The 27,295-nt window shown below is 41.8% G+C and overlaps 1 protein-coding gene across 7 annotated transcripts in view; it reads right to left on the bottom strand.

Annotated features, from left to right (window-relative positions):
- Positions 1–27,295, bottom strand: part of ELMOD1 (ELMO domain containing 1) — a 62,361-nt gene that overhangs the window by 19,767 nt on the left and 15,299 nt on the right. For 5 of the 7 annotated variants that reach the window (XR_012040480.1, XM_072850606.1, XM_072850607.1 and 2 more), the window contains exons 2-5: positions 13,473–13,567; positions 1,963–2,125; positions 1,778–1,806; positions 446–543 (exon numbers count right to left, since the gene is read on the bottom strand). Coding sequence is in view for 6 of the 7 variants with exons in the window: in XM_072850606.1 (XP_072706707.1) it covers positions 446–543; positions 1,778–1,806; positions 1,963–2,125; positions 13,473–13,567 (385 nt within the window). In the remaining variant the exon portion in view is untranslated. The remainder of the gene's footprint in view (positions 1–445; positions 544–1,777; positions 1,807–1,962; positions 2,126–13,472; positions 13,568–27,295) is intronic. The other 2 variants (XM_072850608.1, XM_072850609.1) reach the window with 1 other exon arrangement.

The raw sequence follows: 27,295 nt of genomic DNA on the forward strand, positions 1-27,295 counted from the left end.
AATTAAAGGCAGTTTTAAAATGCAAACCAGTATACCATTTATATATCAGTTACAACAGGATGATTTCTTCCCTACTCAAAAGGCTGTATTCAGCCTTGCTAAGAAGCCATCGCTGTCACTGCCAGGACCACCTGCCTCGGTGGTATTTTATCCCTGGGGAAGCGGCCCCCATAAATCAATGCATCAACAGTATACTAAGACAGCATGATTCAGGAAGCAGCTAGATAAAGAGACTCAGGACTTGCCTATTACAGTCACTGTAAAAGATCATTCATTTTTCCATCAGCTTTTTGACAGCAAAGCTTAAGTTGGAGTTTTATGCTGAGACAGAATTCATCTTCAAATCTTGTGCCACAATAGCTATGGATAACCAGTTCTCCATGGACCTAGGCACTGAAGAAATCAATAATTCCCATTTGTTTTGTAAGGAAACCATAAAACTTACTGTGGATTTATATCTGGATTAATCCTTTTCAGCTCCATGATGTCATCTATAGTTTTTTCAATAGCATCAGGGTGAACACTTACTGAAGTTTGCAGCCGCTAAAAAGAGGTTTTAAACACATATTAATCCTTATGGAAGCTATTATTCAATAGAAGTTAACAATGGTAAATTTGATACCCAAAAGCTTCTAGATTAAGAGCCCAGAAGACCCAACTCAATATATATACACACCTTTCCAGTCTATTCAACCCTACCAACTGGTTTCAGAGCACTAGCCCTATAAGAACTTGACCTGCTTTGCCATGCCCTTGTAGTCAGTTTATTGCATTTCTGTGGCAGCTGCCAGTGAAGATGATCTGCACCGAGACCTTTGATCAAGAAGCAGCTTCAGGCCATCTGCCTAATTACACTGGAATTGCTAGCCTTCATTTGATGCCCCCTCCCCCAATACGTTGCAGTAACACAGTAAGACATTTTTCTTATCTCTTGCATGTCATTGCACTTTGTAGAGAAGCCCCTGAAAGTTCAGTATTCAAAAATCAACATGCCTTCCAAAAAATTAAGAGGTTGAACTTTCTGGTGCTTTAACTCAAAGCTACACAATTGCTTAAATGAAGGCTTTTAAATAAGATTCTGCCTTTCTGTTTGTGCTAGAAGTACATTTAGAAGCGCCATGCTGAACTATGAGCTATGTGACATTGTTTTTGCTATAGCTGAGGTAAGCTTTTCAACATCAGTGATTCTCATGCCAAAGAGGAATGAACGGCTGAATTATGCTATTTAACATATACACAAATGCTTTGTGAGAAGAATTTAGGTTAGCACAACCAGCGCTACAGTGAAAGGATGAAGTGACAGAGGCTCTTCTCTATTAATGTATTTAAAAGGAAAGCAGAGAACAAAGTTGTCTTGGCTATCTAGGTACTGCTGCCTTCAGCCTCTTTTATCCCTGCGTTTCCAGATAAAAAACCTGAGGTGTAAAGCATGTAAGTGACTGACTGCAGATTACATAAATTCTAAGACAGGATGAGGAATCAAGCCAAGAATCCCCAAATTACAACACATCACGCTCGTCGTCTCCACCATGGCCTGTTGCCCCTTTGATTCCATCAGTGCCACAACGCCCCTGTCCCTGGGGCACAGGACACTCTCCCTGTCTTTGCAAGATCACCTGCTATTGCAGACACAGGATCCTCTTCAGTAGAAGATGGTTTTAATGTAAAATCGTATCAAACCTTAAAGTAATGTTCTGGGGTGAGCAAACAGCAGACTGAACAAACCAACTGCAACAGGACACAACAGAAAAGGTGAATGATGGGATCTTTCACTCACCTTACTTTTTGAACCTTTCAGTGATGCCTCTGTAAGAGAACAGTATTTGAAAGCATCATGTCAGACAAGCAAAGTTTATATTGGATTCATTTAACAATTTATTTATTTATAAGAATGAAGTCATACTATTTTTAGCTCATGCAGAAAGGTACAAAGGCATGCAGAACCAAGTATTTTGCAGTTACCTATTTTCATAGTTCTGGCAGCTCCAGGTTTGGTACTGTAACAGATCCTTTGCAATTCACATCGACCTGTTAGTTTCCTGACCACGAATTTCAGGCAGCGCCACAAACATTTACAGTAGAAGTACAGGCATACCTGGACAAACATCCTGGCAAAAGAAGAAGCCTGAAAATAAGAGTCTTGAGCAGAGTTTGTTTCAACAAGGTCACCACCCAAACAGAAGGTACTTCCTCACCCCAGATTCCCATTGCCTAAGGGCACCTTTAAAGCAAAAGCAGCATTCACACTGCAAACGTTATCCTGGTAAGTGTTAAATCATGCTTCTTAGTCTTAGCCAACAAAAAACCCCATGCACAAAGCACCAGAACTGGAAGCACAGAATAAGTCATCTCCAGAGTTCTCAAAAGAGTATTTCTAGAAAACTCTTTGTCCCCTTAAAATAAAAGGCTGTATAGCTCCTACTAATGCTTTGGGGAAACAGGACTATGTGAGAAAGGAGAACAGCTCACACTGTTATCATGGCTGCTGAGGATCCAGGGAGCCACTACACCCTGGCTTAGCTTTGCCTCTGCATCCAGCTGCTCCAAGCAGAGTGGCTGGTTATCCTGACAAACATGAATCAACACTCATGTTGTGTCCCTAAAAGTGATGAGTGATGATTAAGGAAACCAAAGCTTCCCCCCTTCAGGAGAGAAGGTGTTTAAGAACACGTCCTGAGGATTGCCAGCTCTTCCCAAGATCAGCTGTTATATGGTGCTGATGCTGTGCAATTTCTTAAAGCAGAGAACTGACAGAAAGCCAGGAAAGCCCTTATTTAGATACTGCATCCAGTTTTGGGCCCAAGTAATACAAAACAGACTTTGACAAACTGGATGGATTTCAGTGGAAGCCCCCCAGGATGGTAGGGCTGGAGCACAGACCCTACAAGGAGAGGCTGGGGGAGCTGGGCTTGTTCAACCTGGAGCAGAGATAGCTTCCGGGGGACCTCACAGCAGCCCCCAGTGCCTGTGGGAAGATCATGGAGAAGACAGAGCTGGGTTCTTCACAGGGGTGCAGGGCAGGAAGACAAGGGACAACAGCCATAAGCAGAAACATAAGAGGCTTAGCCTAGGTATAAGGAAAAGCTTTTTCCCCCATGAGGACAGTCAGGTAGTGGCACAGGTTGCTCAGAGAGGCTGTGCAGTCTCCTTCCTCAGAGTTTTTTAAGCCCTGACTGGATGACAATTTAGCTTTCTTGTTTCTATGGCTATGAAGGCACATATCTCGCCATGTTACCCAACTGTCAACACCCATGGGGTGCACCAGGAGTTCAGGTGGGGCAGGATCCACACAGGGTCCCTGGGTTCAGAAGCACATCTCAGAAAAGGCAAATTGCAGAGACCTGACTACAGGAACATTGCCATCTGGACATGGTCCTGGGCAGCTGGCTCTAGCTGGCCCTGCTAGAGCAGGGCAGGGGGTGGTCTAGATGACCTCCAGAGGTCCCTTCCAACCTCAGCCTCTCTGTGATTATATTTTATGATTATATTATGGGAAAACATCAATACAGGTTTGATATGCTAGCTTGCCATTAAATGGTCAAAAATAATTCGGTCCCTTATGTTCTAAGCCTGTGTGTAAGCGTATTCATCATTAGCCCACTATCTCCTCCACATGCTGCTGATGCTTTCAAAGGACAGTTATTTGTTAGGAGACCCTGTATTATCCTTTTCAACAGAGTGTGCTGGTTATTCTGAAATACTGAATTCCAGATACTCAAATCAGTTATAGCTTCAATAAAGCTTGAAGAGCTCCATCACTTCCTAAAACATCCTGAAGAGCATGGTGTAGAAGGACATTCAGGGAAGGGAAGATAAGTTAACTCATGTTAATGTCCACACAGGAGTTTAATCTGTTTTATGTTCACTTTAGCTCAATCCTCTTTGAAGCAGGATTAAGCTAAGGGAACTAAAGCCATTTTATGTCTAAACGGAGGGCATCCACACACTTATTTAACATGCTTTAAAAGCATCCACTTTATCTTCACACTTTCAGTTAATTCACTTAACATTCCCAAACGCCTGCATGCAGGCAACCCCCTTGTCTTTATGCAACAGGAAGCCTCTATTTTTGATACAAAGTGAAACCTAGAGAGTGAGGAATCACTCCCACACTGGAATAGAGTTTGAGACAAGCAAAAAAGTTTCAGCTGCTGACACTTAAATATTTGGGTGTCGTCCCCCCCAAGATGTGCCAGAACACACTACTGTGAGGAGTTCATACGTGCTTCACAGAGCAGATGATGGCCTTCAGTATTAAGAACAAGACCAGTTATGAGGAGGCAAGTCCATCATCAGCCAAGCAGACATTCCTTAAGTTTCCAACAGTCAGAAGCATAAGTCAGTTAAAGAGTCAGTCTCACAAAGTCAACTAATGCCTTCAACTGCAGCCTTTAACAGTGGCTTGAAAAAACCCACAGACTAACACTGGGCATTTCGGTTTTCCAGTAGACATTTGATATCAACCTTCACAGATTTCACTAGTCTACCATCCCTGAACAATCCAAAACACAACCTACAGCCATCCCTCAGCCTCCTCAGCACAGCCTAGCTCTGTACTCAGGCTGCAGGCCCAGAGAAATGAATACAAGAGATTAATGCCAAACTGGAAGGTGGAGAGTAGTAAAACAAAGTTCTGGGCTTTCACCATACATTTGCAGTAGACATTAAACTTGCTTTCTTTTGGCCTGCTTTGTTTCCAAAGGTTAGGTCTCTGTTAGAGCAAGTCACTACCCAGAGAACTCATTTATATGGAAAGAAGGGAGGAAAGACTCACTTAACTTCATGTTAACAATCCATATGAGAAGATTTCCTTCTAATGAGCAAGGTAGCTCCCACAAAAACCACACCTCCTTTAAGAAAGTTCATGCCTACACTTGATTGCCTCCAGGGCTGAAACATCACAACCCATTTCATTACTCAAAACCTTGTTTCTTACTGTATTGTGGGATGTGGATAAATCTGGGGGGCGTGGGGAGACAAAGTTGTTAGGTGCATTTGATTTATACGTTGCTGCCTCTAGGCTCAATGACAGATTTACAAATCAAAAGGAAAACTCTAAAAGGGATGGAGCTGTGATATTCCATGGTTGTAACCAACTTTGCCACTGAAGTTTTGCTTTGGCTATGGTTTGCACAAACATTAACTAATAAAAATACATCTACTAAAAAAAATGTCACTACAGCACACGAACACTACATCTGTGATTCGCTAAAATATACTTAGCAGCTATTACTAATAAAGCAGACAAACACTAGTTTTGACTAGGTAGCTTATAGAATAAAGTTAGCCTTTGTGGATACCTTCAATTTTCTACTACTCAGCCATCTCAAGCTTACAACAGTTGAAATCTTCTGTTTGTAACATGAACAGCATAAAAAATAACACAAGTTTGGTTTCAAGGGGTTGTTCTTTATAAGAGGGAATTCTTGCTTGCAGAAGTCCTGTAATAAAAGCACACTAGTGATTAAATAAGTTTTATTTTAGCTGCTACATACTTCATAAGCTAAGTGGAGACACTGGCAGCTATAAAACAAAACATGGAGTATCATGAACAAGAACCCACACAGAAGTGTAGCATGAGCCACATGTCTGACTACGGCACAGTGGCACTAGCTTCTGGTTCGTTTTAGAGTCTGATTCCAAACCTCCTATCTACTCAATCTCTTCTGCATTTTTTTTTTCCTGCTTGCCTTTGAAGGTTTTCTCAGCACGGAAAATAGTGTGCTTCACTAGCAGTTTGCGTAGTCATGTACAGTGATACTTCAGATCCTGAGGTGAAGTTTAAGAACAGAAGTATTACAGAAATGAAGGTGTTCCTCAGAGGCTTGCACTCTACTCTTCCCCATCCTGATACAAGCTCCTTCTCCTCCTCCTGTATTACATGCAGCTGTACAGACCTACAGATTTGTGTTTATACATGCAAAGTGCATTATAAGAGTTCATACGAACATTTATTCGGGTAAAACAAAGAAAAATCTGCATAATAAGATGCTGATGCGCACAGGCCCAATCAACAGGCAGTTCCCTTGCCAAGGATGCTGTATGAGTGGAAGCACATGCAGCCATCCTCCCATGAGAAGTCAGGGTTACACATTCCCAGTCACTGATGCCAATCACTTGGACATGAGAAGCTACCTGTTAGCTCCTGAGCAATACCAGCTTGGCTCACAGAAAGGGTCACTAAACTCTGAAGTCACTGCTACAGAAAAATGTACTTGTACTTGGGTTCCAAGAAAAAAACAAAAGTCAAAACAACAAAACATTCTGAAATGAGTAAGTCTTCCCTTGCATGTCGGGAAGAGACTTATGGAATACGACCCAGTGCTTAAAGCTACCACCACAATAGCCTGAAATGCCATAGAAATGCAAAGTTTTCTTCTGTATAATTAGCAAACAGCAGTTAAGGGCTGGTATATGCATCTATTTCACCTCTCCTTCTTCCTTGCTCTTCTACTTTTAACTCTTTCATATCTTCCCTGCTGTATGTCACCCTACTTCTCAGATCTAACCAAAGAAACCTTCAACCAAAAAAAGAATCAGGCAGCCAGTATGTTGCAAGGACTATCAGGAATGCTGCAAATCCAAGCAAGCAACCAATCTATACCAGTAATAACAGGGCTCAGCAGAGATTCTGAGAGCTCTCGTCCATGAGGGAGGGGATGAAGAAAGGGGGTTCTACAATTGCTAGGATCCTTGCAAGACACACAGAAATTTAGAGACAAAAAGAGCACAAAGTAAGAGTACCACTGCTGCAGTCACAGCACTTCTATTCTCCACAGCATGTGCTGCTCTGCCTGGGGTAAGAAAGCACACGGTAGCAAGAAGCAGAAAGAACTGAGCATGTTGTTCCACACCCTGACATTGCAAAGGGAAGAACAGAAGTGGTTCTCAACAAGGGGTCTCAAGATTTGCCCTCAACTAGCCCAGGTGATGTGGATCAGTGTGATGGGAATGGCATACGTGATGGTTATTAGAATTTACATCTCTCTCCAATGACAGTATGACATCGCATTTTCATGAAATCTGGCTTTTTATGTAAAGGTGACTGGCTCTAGCCAGCCTTCTCCATGCTAAACAGGCAGGAGCAAAATTGAGGAAAGGTTTCCAAAGTTGTCTAATATTTCTGTGAAGCTCTTTCCTGTGTGAGGTATGTTCACCTAAATAGCAAGATGTATGTCTAATACAACATGCGGTATTTCACTGACATGAAGGGAAGTAGAGATTAATTACTGTGCAACATTTTTGGAACTAATAAAATAGAAGGTGCTTATTGCCTCCCCCTGGTACTTTCAGAACCTTAGTATTTTCAGAGCTAATAACATACAGAACAAACACTTTGGGTAAAATGAAAACTTCAACTAAATGCCCAATACTAGTGACTGGACTTAAAACTGGGGGGAAAAAAGCAAGCAAAAACCAAAACCGAACCATCCCCCCAACCCACTAGTTTAAAAGAATGAAATAAAAGTCACTGAATCTACTTACACATCATTTTCTTTCCTGTGTGTCATGTTTCACATCCTATGGATAGGAAAGACTCTTACACAACTATTTTTCCTGAAGGACATACTCAGCTCAGAGAAGAAAGTGTTACACATCAACATTTCCTTCCTGAGAATTCCGATTACAGCTTGAGAAATCAAGGACACACAAGGTAGTTATGGATGACGAGCTGTCCAAATAGATAAGTGATACTACCCTGTTAGAAGCTAATTAAGTTGACTGTCTTTGGTTTATTTGTATAAGTTACAGTTTGTATACAAGATCAACCAAGAAGTTGTGTACCCATCACTGTTTCTGCCATAAGCAAACCTGCTATTAGCTCCTTTAAAACACAAGAAACTTGGTTCAGTCTGTGCTTTTGCAGACTTGACAACTGAAATCCACCTCATCTCTCCATTTAGAGATGAAAGCAAGTTACTGTGGCAACTAAGGAAGATATAAGAGTAGTTTTTAAAAGCAGCTTTCCACACTTTCCCTGCTCTTGCTTTTTGCTGACTTGATTTTTCATTTTATCTGATGTGGCTCCAGTAAGACAGAACTTATACTTAAAATCTGCTAGTGCTTACAGACTGTTTTGCAGTAGATCAAGAGAAGGTGTCAAGTTTCTAGGATTTACTGAAAAACCTTAAGTGTCTGCTACAGTTGGTTCTCCAGGTTATTATTTCAGATGTTTAAGATAAGTTGCAGTCAAAGAGGAAGTGTCACTGACAAGACTCCTCCAAACCCCTTTACAAAAAAAGAAAGCACTGAAAATTAAGTATTTCACTGAGAAACGGTTTTATTATTTCATAAGTGATATTTCAGACTTTAGGAATAATTCATACTAAAGCAAGCTGAGAAAGAGAAGAAATCTAGAACAGATATTTTCATTTAGACACCACCTTGGATTATCAAGATGAGCGTAAGATTCCTGTAGTTTACTGGCCAACAGCACTCCCCTAAATTTAGGGATTTAGTGTTATTCCAAGCACTGGACTGTCTGTTTAAAAAAAGCTTCTCCTTCCACTGGAAAGCAGCAGCTGTTGAAAGCAGGTAGATGAAAAGCCAGAGATGAACTTCTGTTACATTAAGGATCCCCCAGTCTAAAAAAATTATATGCTTATAAAAGAACTAGATGTCGAAGTAGCCACTGTTTGTGTAAGCACGGCCCCTTTCTTCGCTATTCAGATGTGCAATACAGTCCCGGGAAAGGCAGGAATAGAGGAAGTAATTCAGATGGAGAAATGAGACTGCACAAGCGACCGACTCAATTTAGGACTTATTTTGAAGTTTTGCAGCTGTTCAAATGCTGTAGGACTTCAGTTTATTAAAGGCAGTCTTACTACATGGCACCACAACACGTATCTTCTTATATCTTTTTAATTATCGTCTCATTCAGTGGCTGAACTTTGTATTAGAAATGTACTATGAGACACATTTTTAAAGTTACTTTTACAACAACAATTTCACTTTCCAGTTAAAGTAGAGATGTAACTGTTAGCAAAGATAGGTAACTTCAGTCCAGCCATTTTGCCACAGGTAAAGACTACCTTTCAAAGTATGTCTTAAAGAGAAAAACCACACACAAACAAAAACCCCTCAAAACCAAACCACCCACCCCACACCTCAAGTAAACACACACGTCAAAAACAATAAAACATTATAAGTTTTTAAAGGGATATTGCATACTTGTCTGTTGTTTTAAATATCAGTAGGAACAAATTAATCACCTTCACGTAAAATGTAGTTTAGCCAGTGTTCTCAATGGCATGAAGCAAACATCTTTTTCCTTCCTTTAAATATGAGGATGTACAAGTGTTACTTGTACAAAACTAAGCAATTGCTTCAATTGTGGAAGAGCAGTCAACGTTCAAAGTTTTACCTTTTCCATTGTCTTTCATGTGAGGCCCTTATATCTCCATATATTTGTGGATCATACTGATCATACTCTATACTCAGCCCTGGTGAGACACATCTGGAGTGCTGTGTGCAGGGCTGGGCTCCCCAGTACTAGAGAGACATGGAGATACTGGAAAGAGTCCAACAAAGTGCCATGAAGGTGATTAAGGGACTGGAGCATCTGTCATAGAAGGACAGACTGAGAGCTAGGGGCTCAGGGGGACCTTATCTATGTGCATAAATCACAAAGGTTTGGAAGGGACCTTTAAAGGTCATCTAGTCCAACGCCCCCTGCAATGAGCAGGGACATCTTCAACTAGATCAGGTTGCTCAGAGCCCCGTCCAACCTGACCTTGAATGTTTCCAGGGATGGGACATCTACCGCCTCTCTGGGCAATCTGTTCCAGTGTTTCACCACCCTCACTGAAAAAAAATTTCTTCCTTAAATCTAGTCTAAACCTACCCTCCTTTAGTTTTAAACCATTACCCCTTGTCCTATCACAACAGTCCCTGCTAAAAAGTTTGTCTCCATCTTTCCTATAGGCCCCCCTTAAGTATTGAAAGGCCACAATAAGGTCTCCCTGGAGCCTCCTCTTCTCCAGGCTGAACAACCCCAACTCTCTCAGCCTTTCCTGACAGGGGAGGTGTTCCATCCCTCTGATCATTTTTGTGGCCCTCCTCTGGACCCACTCCAACAGGTCCATGTCTTTCCTGTACTGAGGGGGTAATACCTGATGGGGGTAGTAAAGACGACTAAGCCAGACTCTTCTCAGTGGTGCCCACTGACAGGACAAGAGGCAATAGGCACAGACAGAAATGCAGAAATTACATTTAAACATAAGGGTCATTTTTTGGTTTTGTTTTGTTACTGTTTTTAAATTGTAGGGGTCATCAAACAATTGGAACAGGTTGTTCAGAGAAGCTGCAGAGTCTCCATCCTTGGAGATGTTCAAAATGTGACTGGACACAGCCCCGTGCAACCTGCTTTGAGCAAGGGGTTTGGACTTGATTTCCAGAGCTGTCTTTCAACCTCACTAACCACAGAATCACAGAATGGCTGAAGACTAAACAGGGCATCTTAAATGGAAAGGTCTGAGGATAAAAGACAATTCAGTCTATTTTGTATTTAATATCAGTATGTCAAAAGAGACAGGAAATATCAAGCTGGTTATAAAAAGCCGTGCCAATGGTCTAGCAGATGAACAGTAGACACAGCAAAAGCAGCATGCAAGTTACACTAATTCCTCATTATCTGTACTCACATGTGCAGTATTTTGTTTAGAAGACAAACTCCAGTAGCAATCAAAGAGCCCTGATGCAGCATATGCAGACTTGCCCTTTGATAGTAGCAGCAGAGACTACAGCGTGCCTCCAGTACACAAACCTAACTCAGAGTGGAGTGGCATCTGCCTACAGGTGAGACTCTTCTCTTACAAGCAGCTGGATTTGAAAGCCACTGTTGAAAGTGCTCCTTGGGTCTCCAGGTGTATATCTGCTGCATGAAGTTGCTGCAGGTAAACTACCATCATTACTCAGAGAGAGCAGTTGAGGTTATCTTAACTTTACCGATGAAAGCCCTGCTCCTCTCCCCATCTGTTTTATGGCATTTTCTATGTTGCAGTCAACAAGATGACTTGAAGTTTGTGTAGACTTAACTAAACTCATTGGTTTTAAACACAGAGATAATCTATGCCATCAGCATCACCTAGTCCGGTGTCTGCTCCATATTGTGCAACAAGGAAAACACTGTGCCACTGAGCAGTCCTCACCATCAGTACACCACATTCAGCCCTGCATTTGATCTTCACAAACAGTTAAGGATGCTTTTAGCAAGCTCCTGGACGGCTGCTGCTTCTGGTAACGGACAAACACTAAGGGACACAATGTACATTAACTTGTTTATTTTCCAGCTGATTTCCAAGCTGGAAGGCTTAATATCCTTGTCTTGCACATAGATCTCCCAGCAGCTCCAAACTTTACTGCCTTATTCTCTATCATACAAACCTGCAACCACAACACATACAACAGAACTCACTATCCCCAGTAAGTGCTTTTCTTGGAGGATGACCCCAGTTTATTTCTTAATCTCCCCGTATTTCTTCTATATTTACAAAATATGAGGAGTATACTACTCATATCAGTTCATGTCAAAGGATTAACATAAAATAAGAAAATCCAGATGCTTGTAAGTAAACAGAATAGCTTTCCTATTTCAACAGTGTTTTCCTATTTGAGGTGCTCTGTATTCCCTCTGCCCCCCAATCCGACTTTCTATTCAGCATTTGGAATACTAGACTTCCCATAACAAAGTCCTAAACTGTGCTATTTAGATAAGCAATTGCTTTTCAGAAGATATACCTTGGCTACTTAAGAGAAGCTAAAACCATCAAGACTTCTCAAACCTTTTAGGATTTGCTGACTTTAGAAATACCATGAAAAGAAGTAGGAGGTAGTTTCTTCAAGACAGCCTCAGGAATCCAAATATTCAAAACAGCACACTTTCTCCAACACGGAAAAAAAACCAAGGGGCCAGGACAGCCAAAGGAGGGCAGAACAGGCAGTTTAAAGAGAGAAGCAAAGTGTTTACTGTAGCTGGGGAAGAGCTGGCAGCTTAGAAGTTGTCAGCAGCTCAGCTTCTCCATCAGGAGGGAGCAAAATTACATTACGCTCAAAAGATACAAGGCCATTAAAGGGGCAAGCTGCAACACCCTCTGTGACCCCAGCTGGAGGCTCCCACTCCACCCACAGGATGGTAGAGTTCCATTTAGGTGGGATTCATGGCCCAGATCCCATATGACACCAATTTGTGACCTTGGGCCAGACTGCTAGGCAAGTCTGTACAGAGAAAGAAAGGTAGAAATTATAGAGGTAGGACTGCTGAGATGGAAATCATTAGCAGGATCCAAGAAGGAAGGCTCCAACATGGGACATTATAAAATTGTAAAGGGAAAAAGCACCACAGGGATGTTAGCCAGGCCAGTTGTTAACCATCAGGTCACTGGACCAGTACCAATGGAGTTGGTGGAAGACTTGGGATCATCCAGGATCAGTGCCACAGAGCTGCAGGGGACAATCCTTTCCCTCCTCAGTGGTGCCTATCAGGGCAGTGAGCACACTAATGCTTACCCTAAAGGCTCATTAAATCTTAGCTGTCTTTTGTGGGTGGTAGCAAACAAATAATTGCTTTATACTTTTAACCTGTGTATGTCCTGCTTACAGAGTCCTTTTGAAGCTGGCTCAAGATACCTGAGGAAACCAACCCAAACGTTCCACAGAAATGCTTAAGCCAAGGCTGGCTTGGCAGCAAAATCATTACAGATGATCAGCCTACAGGTAATGATGCTGATATCCATAGTGTATAAGATTCTTTGCTATAAACAGTCTAAAAAGAGAGAAAAATATAGTGACAGATGCTCAATGCAGAAGCATATGTTTCAGCCCTCTTGAAAAGGTTTTTCCCATCCAGGCAGAATATGATTTCTTTGCTTTATACACAAATTAAGCTCTTGATCTGTATTAGTTTCTGGGAGTGCTCAACTCTCTCCACTGACTACAGAACAAAGACGACATGGGCTTTCTGCACCTACAGCTGGTGTCTGCAAGTAGAGAAACAACTGCAAGTCATACATAGGAGCAAGTAATAGACATTTCTCCCCAAATCGAGCACAATTGGCTTCAAAAAAATTTGCACATCTTCACCAAGCATCTCCCCTTCTCTGCTTTCACAAATAACACTCCAAAAATCCAGACAGCAGATAAGAATGGGAATTAAAAAATCCAACATTTGTCAAACGTCGTTCTATGTTACTGTTTCTCCTATTTTCCCCAACATCAGGCACTACTGATTTCATGCATCACTGCTCCAATCCCATAAGACAGTTCCCACATTCTTTGCTTCTATAAAGAACTGGAAAGGAAATTTTAAATTAAAACAGCTTTAATTAATTAGTGAAATCTAGGTGAACAGAAAGCAATCTAGTATAAACTAGTTTACACCTTCTGTACTACTGGTAACAGCTAAAACACTTAACTCACTGCAGCACAGAAGTAATTAGAATAATTTAACACTTGAAAAAATACAGAACAGTTACCTCAGGAAGTGTTTCATGGTGATGGTTTGGTTTGTGTTGCTGTAGCCGTAATCTATTGATCACTAATGACCTCTTCTTTGCAGGCAATACCAGTGCTGTAGAAACAGAATTGAGATGTATTTACTAACAGAGAAAAAGAAGTGGTACTTCAGTTTTCTAAATCGCTCTTGAAACAAACATCTATGGAAATACATGGGAAAGATGTTAAGAAATCTCATGTCAATAAAAACAAAGTGAAAAATCGTAATTTGTTCACACACTTCAGCCTGAGTACATACTTTGACCAGACTATACTATCCATGTCTCTTTTCAGAAAGTCAAAAATGTGAATAAGAGTACAGAATTAAGTGAGAAAGCTTGAAGAAAAATCTAGACAATTTCAAACACTTCTCATGTTCTTCAAACATCTGTCTGGTTCACAGCAGCTTCCAAGCAGCAGTTTCAAGAGACACTTGGCTTGCTCTGCTGTTAAAAGCCCTCTATTCCCCAGAATTTGCAACAGCACTTGGAGACCTCAGGTAAAAGTAGCATGTAAGCAAAGAGCTTCTACTGGGTCCTGATTTAATTCACCGAATGAGATGTCAGGTAATCAACTTTCCTGGTGACCAACTTTATTAAATGATACATATGTCATCTTAAAATAGATACAGTTAGCCAGGTTGCCCATCCGTTCTGAGATCTGGTGTCCTACAGTTAATTCTCATTATGATTACCATTTAGTTCCAGTAGAGGAGAACAGGAAGAATTCGGGAAGAAATGTCATAAATATAACCCTGCCCATGTACTGCAGAGTCTCCCCAGTCACCACCTCTTTACTTCAGGTTTCTAAAATGGAGTATTCACAAACAAGCGGTATTTGACTAAGAGAGGCAGACTTCTCATTACTCTACTTCATATCCTGTAAAAGGCAATAAAACATCTTTACTCGCTACCAGAAAACAGAGTACTGTTACACATGTCTGCTATTGGGACAGCCTAATCCAAGACTTAAAGGGAACAAGACCACACTTTCAAGCTCTGTACTACTACAAACCACACACAAAGGAAGGCCTGAATGAAAGCTGTGCTGTTAAGAAATAATTTAAGAGCCCATTTTTCATTAGCACTGCATGCAGCATGCTGGAAAGTACCTGAAGGCCATCAAAGTCTGGCCTCTTTTGTCACAAAGTTATAAATCTAGAGAATCTCAAATCAATTTTCTTCTGCAGCACCTAACAGCACTGATAGGGTTAGAAGATTTTTATCCTACCTTGTTCTCACATTTTTTCCCTTTTGTAACTTGTAAGTTTTACATCATGCTGTTGCCTGCTGACAGAACAGAACAACCATTTAAGTTCAGAAAAACACAGCTATCTTGGTGGATTACATCACATACAGCTTGCTAAAAATATATAATCCCTGAACTGTGAAAGCTTCATTCATTTATATTGGTTTTGACTGGCTGAATCATGTTGCTGTCCCCTGAATACCACTGTAATTGTCGCTGGCTGCAGTGACACCTGCTTGCAACGGCAGAGAGATGCTAACATCAAACTCTGGTTCATTAATGAACACAGTAGGCAGGCTCCTAACACTTCCTGCTACAGCTTTTGATAGGTCTTCGACGACAGCAAGCACAGGGAGCACAGGAGATAGGCAAAAACTGGAGGGGATGTAACCTGCTCCCCTTCTCCAGTCTAATAACTTGCTGTTTAAAAAATATAGTTTGTGAAAGATTCTCACAGCTGAGTCTCAGCTTTTTAGCATCAACTTGAACAAAGGAAGCTTCACCACAATATTTGACCCATAAGGGCAGCAGTGTAAGGAACACGCCAGAAGTGCCAGGAGCTGTCAAATCAACCTCCTCTAAAAGTGTGTGCTGGCCTCAGCCTCTGAGGTCAGCTCCTTCTTGATTCTGATCAAGGTCCTTGCTGAAAATGATGCTGCTTCTTTACTACTGCTTTAAAGGGAAGAGAAGTTCCACTTGCCTGAACTCCAGAATGGGCTCATCCAAGTCTGGCATGGTAGGAGCATCAAGATACTCTCCCTTCAAGAACAGTTACCAGCTACAACTGATTATAAATTCATTTAGAATGTTCATTAAAAATTAGACTGTTTCAAAAAACTGTATTTTAAGAAGTCAACATTGCTGTTCATAAACCTCTGCCTTCTACCGAGAAAGCTAAACTCAAAAGAAGGTCACTGGTTGCAAAGAAAAAGCATATTTAAAGTGACACAACAAGCATGACAAGTGGTTAAGTGACAATTTTGGATCTCTTTAAAAACCTACCCTTGGAATTACAAGAATAATTCTCCTTGCTCTCTCCCTTTTAATTAAAAGGGGGTGGGTCACCAGAAAAGTCACCAGAAAAACTTTACAGTTGAAGTCCTGATGCCCCAAAAGTCAACATCAAAGCCCTCCAGCTTGGAGAGGAACAGTTCACCCTGCAGGCTTCAACAGCTAGTCCCCTACAGCACAGACCCAGCCCGTAACCAGGTTAACAGAAAGGCTATGGCCTCAAAAGCAGTTTCCTCCACTGGAGCACAAAGCAATGAAGTTCCACCTGACTCTACCAAGAAGATTTTCGAGACCTAGACGCAAGACTTCCAGCACAAACAAAAGTACAGAGAATCTATGCTGCAGTCTTGGTTCGTAAGGTAAAAAGTTTACTTTAATGTCTGGCAGACAGGCTTTGTAAATGCTGTTATCTGCTAAGTACAGGGAGAGAAATTAATGCCATGCTCTGCAATTCTTGCAACAATTCACTTATGTGGACACACATACACATGGCATTAAGCTATTGACATCCAGGCTAGACTGGGGAGCCACATCAGGAGGCGAGAATTTACAGTCATCTTCAAAAAAGTAGGACTGGAGGGCAGCATTCCCCATTTCCATATACCTCCATAAGTGATCCTCTAGGGGAGTTCAGTAAAGATTTTCTGTGGAAAAAACCCAGTGTTTAAACTCTTCAAAAAGATTGTTACCACAATTCACAGCTGAGTAAGTTCAACTATTCATAGACCTGTAGAGCCACAAGACCTAATTTCTGCCAACCTCTTTTCCTCTCAAAATGTAATAGATGTCTTTTAAGTGAAAAAAGAAACAAAATCCCATACAAAATAAACTAGTACTCTATTTTATTTCCTGTAAAGTTGTTACAGCATCTCAGTGAATAAAAGCAGCAGCTATAGCTTTGGGCAACACTTGCATCACTTCAGAGTTTGCCCGAAAAGTTTCAGTCAATTGCCATTAGGTGTGCTGGGGCGGGGGGGGGAAGCATTTGTGGTCAGGGAGAGGGACTTGACTTAGAGCCTTCTGTTTTCTCAAGGAAGGAATTTCCTCAGCAAGTTGAATGTCTGCAGATCAGGAAGGCTTTCAGGGTCCACTTGAGGGAAAGGAAGACACATATGAGAAAGATTTCTACAAGTGACAGATAATCAGGGCAATGAGTGTTTGTGAGCTTATTGAAAGAATGAGCACAATAATTATACAATTTAGTTGAGAAGTTGACAGCAGCTATGGATTTGGGGACACTGAAATACAAGTTTCTGAAGACTCAACTTTTGAAATACCACTTTTGTCAGGAAGGGCCAGACTTGTAGCAGGACGCCCAGAGCCAGCAGGTACCCAGTGGTGAGCAGCCCGTTGGCCACATCACCCACCCCTCCGAGAGCCTGACTTTGCACTTTTACATGGTTTCACTCATGTGAACTTGCAGCTGTGTTTTTCTGCAGCCTACGAAAGCGTTCCAGCTTTAAGCTACACACACATTTTCTCACTGAGGAACCCGCAAGATACTTCCCCTCTTCTCCTTTTGTAAGCAGCTTTTCAGCCTTTTCTAATTTTAAGTCATGCAGCTGGAGTAAGCCTAAAGACTTTGTTAGCTATCTTTCATTAATTCCCTAGAAGTAGCTTACACCAATAACACAGATCCACCGCTAGAAACCTCTTGGCCCAATGTTTAAAGTTTGCTCTTTGGCACAAAGAGACTCATGTTCTAAGGCTCTAGATTGAGGATGACTGAGCAAGTATGCCGTTTGGATCTCCCATACGCTTGAGTTTCTGAGCTTGCAGGATTTTATCCTATACTACACCACTTCCACAAATCAACCTCCTCCTCCCTCCCACAACACACCCATGTACACATTCACTGCCAATTGTTTCACCCAGTTTATCTTAAACCAGACAGGAGTTTCCCCTCCTAAAACTAGCTGCAGCTTTTCTTGGAAGAGAGGCAGTACTACTACAAACACATAGAACAGTGATACTATTGCAAGATCTGTCTCAAAATATAAATGATGCTTTCCTTAAACATCAACTATTTGGATTCTTGTGGCTCTTTATGATCTTTTAAGTAATATAACAAAACACACATCAATCTGAAAGGTTACCAGTTGCTGAAGGCTGCAAGAAGTCAAGAGTAAGCCTGAAAAGTCGCTTCTTTATCTGTAGCTGAGGATTTGCTTTATTTGTCTTTAAGAAAGTTGCAGATACAGCTGAGAGAAAAAGTTGTATTATTTAATATAAATCACCATATTTGCAGAGTAAAATATAAAACCAAGGTAGTTTTCTTCACAATGTTTGTCTTGCAAGCTAATGACTCACCTGACATATTGCAAACATTTTTAGAAGGTTTATATTCTAATTATAAAGAAAGAATAACCTGTGCTGAAGAGACAAATCATCAGAACCATTAAGATGAGCAGGCTGAATATAGGACTTTGTTTATGTGGATCATTAGATTACAGTTCATCCAAACTTTCCTCCTCACAAAAAAAAAAAAGGCATGTGTTTGAAATAAAAGGCAGTAACTGCATCAGTCATCTTGAGTGCAGAGAGAGAAAAAATAATTCATTTATTTTTAGGTTTAGTTGTTACAATTTCGAAGTAGGTTCTTCTGAGCTGAATGCCACCAACTACCATTATGATGTTGATTTCAGGTTGCAACTTTTCTTTCTAGTAGCATCCTGGGTTGCTACCTATCCCTCATTCACCTCAAAAGCCTATGTGTATTTATTTGTGAAGGACAACAATCTGTGACAACAGACATTTATTTTGTGACAACAGACATTTATTTGTGAAGGACAACAATATTTTGCTACTGTGGTGTTTTTTTTTTCCTGATGGGAGTGTTAATACTTCTCTATCCTGAACACCAATGTGCAATAACTAGAATTAGAAAGTGGAAGAATAGCTGATATACATTATGAAATGTCCCTTGAGGTCCTGGTGGACAGCAAGCTGGCCGCAAGCCGGCCGCAAGCCAGCAGTATGCAAAGACAGACAACAGCACCCTGAACAGCACCACGAACACAAGCAGAGCCAGTAAGTAGATTGAGGGAAAGGATTATCTTCCTCTACTCAGCACTCTTGGGACCACATTTAGACGCTGTCTAGTTTGGGGCCCCAGCAATACACAAAAGACACCAATAAACTGGAGAGAGTTAAGCAGAGGCCACCGAGATGATGAGGGAGAGGCTGGGGGAGATGGGCTTGTTCAGCCCAGGGCAGAGACAGCTTTGGGGGCACCTAACAGCACCTCCAGTGCCCATGGGCAGGTCATTGAGAAGTCTTAGATGGTCTCTTCACAGCAGTGCAGGGCAGGATGGTGAAAACCAACAGGCATAAACCTAAACAGGAGAGGTTCAGCCGGATATAAGGCAAAAATTTTTCCCTAAGAGGACAGTCAGGCAGTGGCACAGGTTGCCCAGAGAGGTTGTGCAGCCTCCATCCTTGGAGATTTCAAGCCCCAACAGAATGAGGCCCTGAGAAGCCTGACCTCAGAGCTGATCCTGCTGTGAGCAGGAGGTTGGGCTGGAGACCTTCTGAGGTCCCTTCTAGCCTTTAATTCTCTCCTTCCCCCACAGTCACTCTTATGGGGAGATCTCAGATATCCTGAGTTATACCCAAGTACTCTATACAACAGACAGGATGCCCAAGTCCTTGCTATTTGATCGGTTTAAGAGACACCAACTTCTCACTAAAATCCTGTATAATTTGCAGTGTTTCCCATGAAACAAGTTTAGCTTGAGGATGGAACAAGATTACTCCCTCTACCTCATCTCTCCCCACCGCTCCCACCTGAAAGCCTCCACCACTCAGTTTAACCATAAACAAGTAACTTTAAGGGACCTACAATTCAAGAATAAGAGTCTACAAGAGTCCTGCCACTATCAAACACACAAAAACCCCAAATACAAATAAAACCCCAATGACTCTAGGACCCCAGTTTGGCCAAGCCACACTAATTCTCAGCAAGTATTGTTTATCAGGCTATCCCATGGAATAGACACATACCTACTTGCACCTTCCAACTTGCATTCATGCCCAAAGGTGGAATAAAAATAAATTAAAAATTGTATTTATTTAAAAACCCAGTAAAAAGAGAGGATCTTTGACCATCTCAGATGCAGCATAGTTCTGTATAGGCCTTTGAATGTTATAGCAAGACCTCTTGTGCTTAGACCTCTCCAACTCAGAACACATCCTGTGAAACGGCTCTATTGCCAAAAAGGCCCTCAGGAACAGGTTGCCTCCAACCCCAGTTCCACGGAGTTCAACAGCGCTTTGTGTTGGCCCAGAAGTGGCTTTGTCTGACACCAACAGATGCAGCCACCAGCAGCACCCACCTCAAAGATCAACAGTGGATGCCTGTTTTGTGTGAGCTCAGTTTCCCATCTCAGTACAAAAGGGTGTGCTGGTTTTGGCTGGGATAGAGCTAATTTTCTTCATAGTAGCTAGTATGGGGCTATGGTTTGGATTTGTACTGAAAACGGTGTTGATAGCAACAACTAAAACATCCCTGTGTTAAGTAGTGCTTATCCTAAATCAAGGACTTTGCAGCTTCCCATGCTCTGCCAGGTGCACAAGAAGTTGGGAGGGGACAGAGCTGGGACAGCTGACCCCAGCTGACCAAAGGGCTATTCCATACCATATGACATCATGCTCAGCATATAAAGCTGGAGAAAGAAAAACGAAGGGGAGAACATTTAGAGTGATGGCATTTGTCTTCCCCAGTAACTGTTACGTGTGACGGAGCCCTGCTTTCCTGGAGATGGCTGAACACCTGCCTGCCCATGGGAAGGAGTGAATGAATTCCTTGTTTTGCTTTACTTGCATGCGTGGCTTTTGCTTTCCCTATTAAACTGTCTTTATCTCAACCCAGGAGTTTTCTCCCTTTTACCCTTCTGATTCTCTTCCCCATCCCACCCGGGGGGGAGTGAGCGAGTGGCTGTGGTGCTTTGTTGCTGGCTGGGGTTAAACCATGACAAGGGTATTTTCATTTCTGTGTGCCCAAGACAAGGCTGTATTCAACTTCAAGCATTCTTTAGAAGAAAGTCTTGGAACAAAATGTCACACTTGATTGATGACGCTAATAAGCAAGACTTGACTTCAGTCACACTGTCACAGGTAATAAGATTTTTTCCTCTCCTAATCTCCATCACACATTGACATTTTATGTTTCTGTATTTCACAAAGAGAGTGAGGGAAAGGCTAGACATAAAGTCAAAATTCACTGAATTTTAGTCCTGTCTAAAAAGCCTGTGATCATGAACACATACAACACAATTAAGCAATACAAAGAAAGAGCCCTGAATAAAAGTTTAAAATCACAGCAGAGTTGAGGGGTGGGAGAGCACAAAAAACCCCTTCCCTCAAGCCACAGAACAGTGCTTTGAAAGTCTCTAATTCTGTAGTCCTAACTTAGCGCTACACTTCAGTCCATTACTGCCTCTTTGAAGTGGTAAATAGCGTCACAGATATAAGACAGAAATAAGGAAGCATCAAGAGGGTCTTACAATACCTGTAAGAGACAGTCAACGTAGGACTGCATTTGGGTTCAAGACGACTTACTCGTCAAATCTCACATGGCAAGTTACCTCTAACACCATCCAGTTCAGCCTACACACTGCAATTCCTCAGTAGATTTTTGCTCAGTGATAACCCACAGTTTGATGAAGATAACATCAAATCAAATCTCAGCATTGTAGAAGCTTCATTGTTGATCTCTGCCCTTTAAAAGAAAAACGCTATGGTTCTGTACCTGACTTTTTAATGCAAACTAAATCCCAAAAATTCAACAAAGAAGTACATGTATACAGACGTATTTTGCCTGCAGAACTGTGGCAATAATCTACTTCTACCAATTTCTATTAGCTCTGCTCTATTACAATGTTGAGGACAAAATTATACAAAGTCACTTCAGGTCACTGGTGAAGACTTCACTGGGTACATTCTATTTCTAATACTAAATACAAAGTTAAAAAGCAGAGGAAGCTCTCCACAGAGTCCTACAAACTTCTAGAAGTGTAATCAGATGCTTAACTTCAACAGGAATTAAAGTATTCAAGTGTTGTCTCTGTCTATAATGTTTCCATCCTTAATAAGCTTACTTTACTTATTGAGGAAAGCGTATTTTATCCAGAAGAGGCCTGAGTAGATGATACATCAGCTAGAAATGATGTCTCATGCTTGAAAACAGCTTTCAACCCACAGCGACTTCCCCCTCACCCCTTCATGCATTATAAAAAGGCCTATCATTTTTAGCCACTTCTCATGAACTTTCATTTGACCACTGATGAGTTCACCCAGGAGAACAGCAGCATCATCTGGGTGGCTCGTGTGTGCCTACAGGGTTTGCAGTGCAATGTTTCTGGCCTGCTTGCTCTGTTTCCAGACACACCATACGACAGCTTGTACTGCAAGGAAGTCTGTTCTAAATAAAACATCACACTTTGTAGCAACATTTCTTCAAGTTTAGAATAAATCCTACAAGACTGGATGCATAAAATTCAAAGAGGCTGCCTGGTTAGCTCCCAGACCAATTACTGCAGAAGCTCCATGGGAAAAACCCCAAATTACTATTTCCAAAAGTGAATGACTGATGCTCTTTTGCCTTCCCTTCTTGCTTTCTACCTCATTGCCTAGATGAGCAGAGGGTACAAGGTAAAAGGCAAAGATGAAGTATTCACTTGCCACCAAAATTTACTGAAATCTAGATTTGCTTTAGAGCCCTACCAATTCCTAACATGCAGTAGTTTGTGGGGAAGAAACATCATACTATCAATGGGTCACATGCAGATCTGCAGTGTCAGTAGAATTACACCAGAGATGCTTGGTCTATCCTTTCCCACATCTGTTATATTTGCTTGTAGAGTTAGAGTTAATTCAGCCATGAGATCAATATAGCCTCACACCGAGCATCAGCCTGAAAGCATGTAGAACTAAGAACTTTCATATTTATTTTATTAACTGACAAAGAAAAAAAAATTAAGACAAGGACACCAGAGGTGTCAGGACAAAGGCCAGACAAAGCTTTCAGGCTAGAGGAGCATAAAGCAATTGATTTACCCAGGAACTTGGTGAAAGTCAGACACGATTCATACAGATCTAACAGAAAATTGCTCCATGTGGTGCCCAGTTTTCCCATCACTGCATCCAGATTGCTTTGGCACACAAGCGACAACATTTCCACAGAGCTCTCCGAGACAGACATGCAAGAGTAGGGTACATGAGAGTTTCTGCATGTCCTTCTTCAATTTTACAGACACATTGTTCCCTAAGACAGGATTCAAGAATAATGACCTCCCATGCAGTAAGCCAGTTAGATAATGTCATGAAGCACCATGTTTGTGAAACTGCGAGCACCCTACAGCAAGTGTTATGCACCAGCTGTTAGCTGCCTGCGGTCCTGCAGTCTGCAGAGGGACCACAATAAATGAGCAACATACTTAATCTGCAGACAAGAGGACTAAAAATCCCACTGCAGTTTTTTTGCGAACTTCATGGCCTACTATTTCATCTCCTGTTTGCTGCTCAGTGAGATGTTCTGCATCCCAGGAGGCAGGAAACCAGGACAGCTCCAAGTACATGACCTTGCTGGAAGCTCTGGTTATGCACTTGCTGCCCAGAAGAACATGTGCAGGGTAGATTGCTTTGGTTTTACCAATGTCTGGGGTGAGGAAAAGTGGAAGAAATAATTTATTTGCCCATGAAAACCAGAAAGTTTTCTTAAGTTTCTGCAATAAATATTGCAAATTACATGCTTCGGTTGAAACAGGTTTAAGCCATTCTTTAGGGAAAAGTTTTGAATGGCAACATGGTTAAAAAAAAAAAAAATCACTTTAGGGGCATCTTCCCAAATCTGTTGTTCAGACAGGCCTACCAGCAGCTACCAGCTGACTCTTCAACTTGGAAGAGTCACAAGTATCTTACCAAATTTTCGTTTCTATTAACAAGGGTTGTGAACAACTGTAAAAAAGTGACTGTATTAAGACTCACTTCATCCTTCTGTAGCTTAAACTAACTCCAAGCAGCACCAAAAATCAAGCACTGCTTCTATAAGTAGCAGAGAAAGAAAGCTAGGGTGGAGTTTGGCGACAGGGACATTCATAGCAAGGAGGGACACAGTAACACAAACACCCCTCTAACATGACAAAGCAAAGGAAAAGGTGATGAAGATCTGCAAAAGGTAAAGATGGAAAGAATGGTTTGAAGGTCAATAAAGTTATACCAGCTGGTAAGCAAGACTTATGAAACACACTTTCAGGCATGGCCCAGGAACCATCCTTATGTGGTAATTGCACGAGATGCCCTTTCTCAACCAAGTAGGAAAAAAGTCAGTGGCAAGGGAAGTGTGAGGTGCCATGGTGCTCTCCTTCCCTCTGCCACTTCCTGCTCGGTCCTACCGGGCATTTGCTTTCTTTTAGGTGCCCAGTCTCAGACAGAAAAGGATGCTGGCAAAGATTTGCTAAGCAGAAAATTGGAAAGAGGGGAGAAGACAACATGGGAAGAGAATAGAAAGAAGAGACACGAAGACCATTGGAAACTGTTCCTGCAACACCATTACTGAGGGGGAAGAAGAACAAAGCAGAGCCAGGAAGAATACAAACTAGGACAAGATGATTGACAGCATTACCATGACGCACTTATTCTTAACACAACGCAACACTGAAAGTGTTCTTCCTTCAGCATCTCTTTCTACTTAGAATAGTGGGGAACACATTTTTTATAGTCCTACCCTTTACCTCATAAGTATAAAGTGATAGTTAGAAAAACTTCTAAAAGAAAATAAATAGAATAAGTTTCCAGAACACTTGCAGCAGGTACACCCATAATAATTCAGTAATATGAACTGATCTCATCCTTGAGAGGGTAACCTGTATGATATAGCACAACGTCCAGACTGAAAGTTTCTCCAGATTCAGCGGGTTGGTTGTTTTCAGTGGTTTATTTTTTTTGTTGTTGTTGTTCTTGTTGGTTGATTGGTTTTTGGACTGAACGGTGACCACAATCTCATCTTTCATGCTTTAGATCTAGTCCCAAATTGCTTGGTTTGCATATGATGTTAACTGTATGTTCAAGTGCACAGAGCAAGAGCGCTCCCCTTGCTCATGCTGCACCACTTGACTCCCCCTCTGGAAGAAAAATATCCCCCAGAGTTTCAAATAATCTCTATAACACAATAAATAAGGGGGGTTGGGAAGAAAAGACACTCCAGCTAAAACAGCCTGTATAAAAAAAATGCTGAAACATTTTTCCCTTCCAAAGGGAAACCTCAGTCCAGCAGTTCTAGGACATTTCATTTGCATATAGGTACCTAAAGACTCCAAAGATGATGTATAAAAACAACAAGCCCTGACCCAAAACACTTGTGCTGTAGGTGGTCAGGACAAACAAGGTTCAAAGAAGAACATGACTATCTCAGATCCCTGGAGATGTTGTGGTCTCCCACCAAATAGTTGGGGCAGATTGCATGACCTTTTCTTAATTTGTGCCCAGGGTATGTCCTGTTTTCCATACCTTCCTCTGGGAGCACCATCACTCCTCTCCCTTCCTCACCCCTCTTCCTTCCTCAAGCGGTTCAGCAAGAACTCCTTTTCCTCCTTCAATCCATCTGTTCTCCTCAGGCTGCCTTCACACTGACAGCGTGAAGGCCCAGCAAGCCCAAATTTAACAAACCCCACATTGATCTTAGTGTTTCAGAGGCACAACCTGTTTGATGGCACACATCCAAGCCAATGTTGATACGGATGTGGCTTTGTGAAAGCAGAGTGGGAGAGGGAATAAGAGACTTGCTCTTATAACTGCCTACCAGAGCTATGGAAGAGGACTACTGTTTCCATGACCACAGGACTGCTTTGTACTAAAGTGCCCAATTCCTATCACCAGCACGCCCACTCGATTGTGCAAGTATTATCAGTGCAGTAACAAATTGTTGTCACACCATGGACAAGTCTCAATACCCAAAGCATCCTGGAGGACAATGAAAGGTAGGGATTTTTTTTTTTTTAAATATATAAATAAAACTACTAAAAAAAAAAAGAAAAAAAATCAGTGGCAAAATGTCTGTTCATTGTCAGTGCAATCTGGAACTGGCCCCAGGAGCCCTTGCTCAATATGCTGATCCCAGTAGCATCACAATTTTGGGGTCCTAGGAAACTTATCAGTTAACTTTTGGCAGACTCAGACACAGGCACACAATATGGGCTTGTGTGGCAGACGGTGTATAAGCTAAGGAATAACTCCTATGTTTGTGAAATTGATAGCTAGTTGTACACAGTACTAAATAAGTACTTCCTTCCAGAAACAGCCTTTCTTCCTTATGCACCTTCAGAAGACATCAGTCAACTGTGAGTGGATTAGCAGCATGATACAGGGAGCTGTGGAGACAGGACCTCCTATAACTCATTTTCTTAGCTTTGGCCCTGTCCCTTAATCTCTCTACCTGAGCATCCTTCCCTGGAGAAGCAAAATACAGACCTACCACAGGAGCTACAGCTACATTGGTGCCTAGTACAGACCAACAGACCAATTTTTTTCCTCTGCTGAGGAAAAAAAATGTTTTTTTGAAGCATTTGAAATTGAAACTACACAGACAGGGGAAAGGCTGTTTGTTTTTAAACAGAACACCTGATACAGATGCTGGAGTAGCTCCAACCTGGTCCCTGGGACTGAATGCCAGGCTGCAGTTGGTGTGCTCCCAAAACAGTTCCTCCTGTTTATTCTCAGGTGCTCCAAGACTAGTCCACAAAGTGAGGTGAAGAACAAAAAGGCAGGGACAACTGGGACATTTGCTTCAAAAAATACACTCTGCCTCAGCTAAAACGTTAGTGTAGACATGTATATTAAGACTAAAAATGTCTGTGAAGTAATTCTAGGTACAACACCACCAGAGAGGGGAGAGCTTACAGGTACACACAGTTTCCTATAGACATAGTCAGGAGGACCACAGTATCCTGTACCTCCTAAATCTGCTCTAACAAGTTGCAATTTCACCTGCTTAATATGCTGATTGTTTTCAATTCCAGTCTTTGCACCTTCTGTATTTCTCCTATTTTCCAGGCTCCTTTGTACACCTGTGACTGTAGCTGGCTGAACCAGAAGGCAGTGCTCAGCCTGAGGATCTGCAGACAGATTAGGACATGTTAAAAACACCACGCCCAACCACTTGGTTCCACTCGGGTACTATACCTACTACAAGTGCTGGAAACTATATTTTTGACTGGCCTTTCAGCTGCAACAGAAAGCTGAGAAGTGTTTGCTCACATTTTGCAGGGGAGTGGGACATAGCACTCCAGAACCAACTGCCAGAAATGTCTGAAGCTAACAAACTTGGTGTCGGGCTCTTCATTGGTTTTATGCTAAAGCGGATGAGAACTGCTCACTCAATTACAGCTGAGAGGTACTTCTAAGAAACCAGTGTCTTTCACACAAGACTCCGTAATTGACTGGGAGTGCTCCCAGAGGAGGACTCCTGGTTTAGTTTCACTGGGAGAGTTCAGGTCTCTTGTAGCAAGACTGCTCTGAGACCTGAACCATCACAAGGCAACAGGAGACG

The sequence above is a fragment of the Ciconia boyciana genome, chromosome 1 (genome assembly GCF_034638445.1).
Source record: "Ciconia boyciana chromosome 1, ASM3463844v1, whole genome shotgun sequence".
Taxonomy (NCBI): Eukaryota; Metazoa; Chordata; class Aves; order Ciconiiformes; family Ciconiidae; genus Ciconia; species Ciconia boyciana.